Source organism: Lissotriton vulgaris, chromosome 7 (assembly GCF_964263255.1).
Source record: "Lissotriton vulgaris chromosome 7, aLisVul1.2, whole genome shotgun sequence".
NCBI lineage: Eukaryota > Metazoa > Chordata > Amphibia > Caudata > Salamandridae > Lissotriton > Lissotriton vulgaris.
Genome location: NC_141695.1, coordinates 1141947698 through 1141955245, shown reverse-complemented (window position 1 = coordinate 1141955245; position 7548 = coordinate 1141947698). Strand labels below are relative to the sequence as shown.

Below are 7548 nucleotides of genomic sequence, written 5' to 3'. Positions count from 1 at the left end.
TCTCGCCTATTAAAGCTGATGACTTTGGCAATGAATTGGTATCATGCTATTCAGCAGCATGGCTAAAGCTAATTGAAAAAAAAAAGTTCATTTACGCTTGCACCGCGTCTTGGTGCTTTTTTTTTTTAATGTTTAGCCGTGTTCTCCCTATCCCTTCTTGTCTGTCCTCTACACCCAATTGTGTCCTCTATGCCACCCTCCATCACTCCCTCAATGTTGTGTCGTTCCACAATCTACAACTATGTTTGTTGAAAAAACAAATGCTGAAGTGGGTTGGAGGAGCAAGGCAAAACAGGGAGAGGGAGGTCAGGAGAGAAGGACACAGGTCAGGGAGAGGACAAGTAAGATAGGCTGGGGTAAGCACAGAGGGGATTGTCTAGTACAAGTACATGGTCATTGGAGAGTGGCCAAGAGGGGCTAGGGTGAGCACACAGATAATATTCTATGAAAAAGCCTTTGTTTACATTTCACTTCATGAGCATGCTATCAACTACCTTGAACATTCTGTACAACGGCTAGGTTCATTGCACAAATGTTGTCACTTATTTTTGTCCGATGGGAAACAGAGCTATCACAATAGGGTAAACAATAGCAGCCTGACTGTGGCCTCGGCATGGATGATGTTTATTATATAAACAGCATCTGCCTCAAAGGATAGGGAGTGTGGGAGTGGCAAAGCAAGCTTCCTTCTCTCACAGAAGGCAGAAAGTGCAGCTTTTCTCACGTGCAACAGCAGTAAGTGCAGTGTTTCGTTTCCTGCAGAGTAAGTCCTGTGGGGCAGACCAGCACAAGCGCTTATCATTCAAAGAACATGTAGAATTAAGGCATGAGTGGCACGCAGTTTACATATATCTCCAGCAGGTGCTTAATCCACTGCCCGAAGGGGACAGGTGGAGGAGTTGGTCAGCCATTCTCACTTGGGTGATGTTCGAAGTCTGCCCTGCTGCTGTCACCTGGAGGCCTGCTGACTGCTGATTCTTTGGCATCCCATGTACTGAGATGCAGCCCTTCCCTGGTAAGTCATTGTTATGTAGAGCAGCCTCCCCTCGAGTCTACCTAACTATGCTCTAGGCAGGCACACAGTGTCAGCCTAATGGAAGAGGTTTCATGGGCGCGCGCACCCAGCCTCGGTGCTGCACCCGTTCAAAATCTGAGAACCCCTATAAAGGCACCATGGATCACAACAAGCACTGGAGGAAGGAACTGCACCCCGCAGGTCGCTACAGAGACAGCCTTGTGGGGTCTGGTCACTCCCGTGCTGGGTATGAGCCTGCCCCCTGCAGGTGGCTGGAGACACACAGAGGATTTCGAGATCTGGTCACACCTACCGCTGGAGTCAAAGCCTGCACATTGGAAGTGGCTGCACGCAGATACCTCAGACAGGGCCTGGTCGCTCGAATTCGCATGCATTTGAGCGTGCACAGAGCATCGAAGCGTCTGATCGATCACACGCATGCGCGAGGGGGCTGGTGACACCCGTTCATCAGGGGCGAGCCTGCACTCCAAGATCCAGGGCCCGGGTCTGTCATTCACAGACACGAAGGGTCGAGAGTGCGCCGGGCAATATGGCGTCTGTGGTTGGACGGTGTATGGCGGCCCTGTGCGACAGTCGCCCTTTACTAGCCTCGCTGGTGGACCACTGGTGACTCGAAGCGGTGCTGCTGGTGTAGCGCCACAAGGGAGCGCTATTCTGGGATCTTCTTTGAAACCATTGAGGCTATAATAAATAACCTGAGCTTCTAGACACAGCTACATTTTGGGGCGAAATATCTTGAATAAGGAAGGGGTGCTATAGGTGCGTAGATATCAGATTATGTATTTCGTGGTGCTTGACAGCACCGTGCCTTTAAATCAGCTTTCTGCTCACCCTCCTGAAAAACTCTGTACCCTTTAATAGTAAAGTTCCTAGAAACTGGGGTAAGAAGGCTGAGATCTCGGCGCCTCTAATCCCGGCACCAAACTTCACTGGTGTGGTGCATAGTCACGTGTTCCTAAGAGGAGGTTACTTTGAGTTTATTCAATAAACTCGTAGAATAGTTAATTTGTTGCGAGTCGTTATTGAGAGGAAAACTAAAACTGATATCAAACACTGGGGTGAGATATGTACAGTGCGATGTGAAAAATGAGTAGACACATTCTCCAATTTATATTTCACGATAATCCTGATGCTTTTTAGAAGGTGTTTACCTTGAAACACATGTTGGATATTTAAGAGTTTTGGTGTAATTAAATAAAATAAACCTTAAGTAACTGAAGTCCAGCGTACATGATTTATGAACACTAAAATTCTTGCATACACTCAGAGTAGCCTCCTTTATGTAAGTTGTTAATTGTACTGGTGAACACATTGATATTGCTGAATTATAAGCACGTGGGCTTATGCAAAAAATGTCCTCCGATATTTATGGTCAAATTAGGGGGAGCACGTGCCGCCATTCTTGGTCTTTTCAATGGTGTAGCAAGACCAATCTGCCAAAGTCTATACTATACACAAGGCTGATGTTACCTGGTTTAAAAGAATCTCGAAAAAAATTCTTATTTGAACCCTCTTTCCAAGCAGTAAAAACACAGATAGTTATGGCATGCAAGTGCGCCTGGCCTGGGCAGAGACAAGCTGCTTTATATGCGACTGACTCTTCTCCAGCCCGACAGCTTTTTCTTTTTTAGAAAACTGAAGTGTGTGCTGTGTAGTGCGTTCCGTTGTTTCTGTCCTGCAACGTATCCACATGTTCACCCTTGAGCACTGCACAGTATCAAAGACAAGGAGCCGTGGGTGGGCTTCGTGGATGGATGAATCGACGTGTATGTGAATGAGGAGATAAGAGTCAGTGATGAACAGTGGGATCTTTGGACAGACAAACAGACATGGACCCCTTCCAAATGGATGGCGTACTGCGATGAATTCCCCCCAAACAAACACATTGAGCTTCGTTAGAAATATCATAATTTATTTTATCCGTATAAAAATTCTGGTCTTGTAACAAAAAGGACAACTTCCTTCATAAAAGGAAATATATTATCTGGATTAATAAATAATAATAGCAAATATACAACACTTGGCAAAATCACGAGGGCCCCTAACCATGGGGCCCTGTCGTCAGTGCTCGGGCGAAACAACCGTTCCTCGACCGATACGTATTTACAGGAATACAGTACCAAAACATACTGAGGTATTTTCAATTCCTTACAAGTGAAAGAATTTACAGGCTGGGGTTGTCAGCTGCCACATACACATAGAAATAAATACACAGACTGGGGGTTGACACGGACAAAAAGTGACAGTGTCTTAGCTTTCGACAGTGTCACTGAAGTGCTTGGAGAAGGACTCAAGGGGTTGTGAAACAGAGACAGATCTCGGTTGAGGGCAGTCCTGGTCCCTTACGAACATGCCGGCCAGCACGTGGTTGGTGTCAGTCAGTGTTTGTTGACTTCGCCTGCACGTCTCTGGTGCAGCCGCCATTTTGTTTTGGTGCCACAACATGGGGAAGTAAAATAACCAGTGCATGAAAAACCAAACATGAAAAAACACAAGCAGCAGCGGTTCTCGCCGTCTCGCGGTGCCAGCACTCTTGTGACAAGTGCTGGTAACCGCCCTGCTAAATAACAGCAGGCCGGCTGAGGGGCGTAATATTGTCCCATTTGATGTTGACGTTTTACTAGGAAGTGCCAGCACGTTGAAATTAAAGGAGTGTGTACTCCGAGCCCAATAGGACCTGCCCATTCAAGGCACTAAAGACAACAAGAGCGTGTCTGTCTCTTACAAGAAAGTTATTGCACATTTTGAACAACGTGAGTCCAATTGTCTGTGTTCCTGAAAGAGCGCCGGGGCCCTCAGCAGGACGGGGACATGGTGATGGGGCTCTGCAGGTAGGACAGCGCGTTGCCAGGCCCGTGGACGGGCATGGACACCGGGAAGTTGAAGACTGTGGTGGTGCCGCGGTCGAGGGACGAGATGGCCGGGCTGCCCGCCTCTGCAGAACAAGATGGCGCCAAAACCTGGGACTCGAACTGCAGCAGCTGGCCCATGAAGCTGAAGTTGGGCGAGATGATGCTGCGCCGCTGCTTGACGAACTCGAAGGCCTCGTCCAGCTTGACGCGGTTGGTCCTCATGAGGTAGGCCAGGCAGATGGTGGCCGAGCGCGAGATCCCGGCCTGGCAGTGGACGAACACCCTGCCCCCGGCATTCTTCACAGAGTCTGGAAAAAGAAAGCGCGCAGAGGGTTACATTTCAGATCTATGGCACCTGTACAGCCTAGCACAAGATGTATTTAGCCAGCATCAGAGTCCATGTTCCCCAGTAAACACCCACAGCTGTCCCTTCCCTGCATTACATTTGGCGTAGGGGCTGGTGGTGGGGGAAATAAGAGGGCCGAGAAAAGGCAAAAAACATCTGAGGACTTATAAGGCCAAAAGAAATGGACTATGACCCCCCCCCCCCCCCCCCCCCCGGATTTGGCTAAGGTGGCCAGAGAAAGTGGGGCCATTACACTATGTTATTAACAATGTGCACCCATCTTATTACCCGTTTGGGTAAAGGTGTAGTGGAAGGGGGGATAGCGCTTTAGTCTATAGCGCCTACAACTCCAACGTACCGATGAAGTCAATGGCGACGTTGAACCAGGAGCTGATGTCGGCCTTGTGGCTGTCTTCCACCGGGATGCTCTTGTACTGGAAGTGCTCCTCGAAGTGGTTGGGGCAGTTGGCGGAAACGTTGATGAGAGCAGTGATACCCAGGGCGTCCAGCATGTCCTTCCGCGATGCGTGGTAGGCGCTGCCCAGGTACAGGAAGGGCAGGATTTCTACGGGACCCCCCTAGAGAAGACACAAAAATGGAACAGTTCGTGAATACAACTGCAATGGGATTAAAAGCTAAAGCATACACAATATTCACAAGGCGCTATACATGTCACGAAGCCGTGAAATCTAAGTTATAGTGACATATTAAAATGTTAGATGATCTACAGGATAACATCTGGAAATGTAACATAAACTACACTATAAAGCCGGTTATGCGACACAATTATCTTTAAAAAATTAACTATATGGCCTGCTACGATGTCATTTGCTGTAGCTATACAAGCGGGCGTTATTCTAACACGTGTGATGCTTCCAAACACAGGCCTCCCCTTTGCGCCAAGAGGAATTATTGCAGGGGCACTACGATCATTTCAAAAGGATAATCCTCAAAAAATTAGAATATTCAAAATGAGGATGAGAATGGCTCCATAATACAAAAATATTTGCAGGGCCAGCTATTTAAATGAGACAAATTAAATTAATCATTTGGTGCCCAAATGTAAACCACTGTAAAATAAGATATCCGTAATTTGCTGTAATAAACTGCAGTTTAAAATGTAGTATTGTTGGTTCTAGGGTTAAAAATCCCAAGAATAGACAACTTTGTTTCCGGGGAGTTCCTAATCGAGGAGGCCAGTGGTTGTGTACGTGCTGAAGTGCAGTGTTTACTTCCTATCTCCCGTCAGCGGGTGTTTGCTCTGCTCAATGTACTGACCTGGTCATAGAGGGGGGTGGGGCAGGAGCTGCACCCGGAGTCCGCACTGCTGGGGGGGCTGCTGGGGGCGCAGAGAGGCAGGCTCAGCCCGGCTGGGGGGCACGGCTTGGTACAGAGCTCGGGGTACTGGCTGGCGAAGGCCTCGTAACCGCCTGGGAGGAAACAAAAGCAAGAGAGACGACCGTTAGACTGCTGAAATTCAAAAAACCCTTTTGTGCGACCCTCCCACCACATGCGAACAGACCCCCGACTCGCAAAACAACAGCTGAGGGCTGAGGCGGCTGCCAGTTCGTACCAGCCAGACAAAAGGTCACCAGACATGCGCTTAATTAAATAAAAACAACTTCCCACAGGAAAGTATTAAAAAAGGCACCTTTCATTCATATATTTCGTGTCAACCATCTGTGTACACAAACACCCAATCTTGTGAACTTTATTTCTTATATGCGCTTCTTCTGAACACTCATGTTGATCATGCATGGACGTAACACTCTTTCCCATGGACAGTAACATTCACAGCAGCAAAAAGTTAGAATCTCTCGTGAAATCAACATTCTTTCGTACACTAAGTAGGCAAAGCAACATTAATTAGAGATCATAATTCATTCCATTCGTACACACGATTCCGATAGTGACATTCACTCGTGAAAGTAACACTCATCCGTTGACACTGCAGCATTCACTCGAATTTGGTCCCTGCTGCACAGTTCGCACCTGCAGACACATTTCACGCCTCGACCCCTGTACAAGTTAAGCAGGCACCCCATCTCACGCCTCGGCCCCTGTACAAGTTAAGCAGCAGGCATACCCCATCACCAGCCCAATGCACAGTGTTCTCTCCCGCTCCCCTCCTCGTGTGAGGTGCTGAGCGCCACCTACCTATGAGGTGGTAGAGGGAACTCCCGGCGCACTCCCTGCAGAGGGTGCTGGCCGCCAGCAGCAGGGTGCTGTCCTTCTTCAGGGCCTGCATGTCGTCGCTGCGCTCGTCCAGCAGCACCACGGCCTGGTAGGAGCCCGCCCGCAGGCGGGCCCGCTGCTCCTCGGACACCACGATGTGCTCCAGGCCCATGCAACCCTTGGCCCGACGCCTCACGATGCTGCTGAAGCGCACGTTGGATGAGCCGGGGATGTGGGACGAGTTGAAGGAGAAGAAGGAGCGGCAGTCCAGCACCAGGCAGGAGGCCGCCCGCTCCGCGAGCAGGGCCCCCAGGGTACGGCAGTCCATGGCGCACACCTGCATGTTGACCATACTCCGCTCAGACCGCCTTGGTGGGCAATGATCGCACACGGCTCTGCTCACAAAATCTCCGTTTTGTAAAACGAAATCCGTCAGACTTCTTAGGTTGCCTTTTTTTCCCACAAACTGTGTAAACAGTCCAACTACGACACCAATTTTGGTCTTTAAACACTGGGTGGTTCAGATTTTTCCCTCTTTTTTTTTCTTCTTTGTTGATTCCAAGCTGTTATTTCCAGGTGTTTGTCTCTCCTTTTCTTCTTTGTTTTCAGGTGTTTCACTTAAATTGTAGTCGGGGTGAATTAAAGTTCCCAAGAGCCAGCTTCGGAAATAGGTTTCCTTTGTTGCTTTCTAGCACGTCCTTGGAGAATGATACAGCTGGCTCTGGCTTGGCTTTTTGCTGCGCCGCTCTCCTTTTTATATGAATCGAGCGGTGGGCGGAGTTGTTGTTTTTTTGTGAATGAGGCTGGACCACGTGGGGTTCTGCCTGACGTCAGTGTGCTCTGCGGCGAGAAACAGGACACTCCTCCCTGGGCCTCTGCCAAGAGTATGCACGTCATCCCCCCTTAGCAGCGAGTCAACCCAGTGCAAACAACAAGGAGGGGGAGGGGAGCGGCGCGCACACTGAGCAGGAAATAAACTGCTGTAACCCCCAAGCTGCTGCTCCCCCACTGGGACAGCTCTCCCGTCTTAAAGGCACACACTGTCCCAAGGACAGACACAACGGCAGAAAAAAATGCACCCGCAGAGCGGTACACTCAGATTTTAACATAACTTTGGAATGTGAGGGGGATTAGGGGAA

General features: G+C 49.1%; 1 protein-coding gene across 1 annotated transcript; it reads right to left on the bottom strand.

Annotated features, from left to right (window-relative positions):
* Positions 1-2931: 2931 nt before the first annotated feature.
* Positions 2932-7139, bottom strand: DUSP1 (dual specificity phosphatase 1). Its single transcript, XM_086931581.1, has 4 exons — positions 6392-7139; positions 5513-5664; positions 4593-4812; positions 2932-4196 (listed from the first exon to the last, which is right to left on the bottom strand). Exons 1-4 carry the CDS (start codon positions 6759-6761, stop codon positions 3832-3834), a joined length of 1107 nt encoding a protein of 368 aa, XP_086787707.1. The 5' UTR covers positions 6762-7139; the 3' UTR covers positions 2932-3831.
* Between the last annotated feature and the right edge of the window lie 409 nt (positions 7140-7548).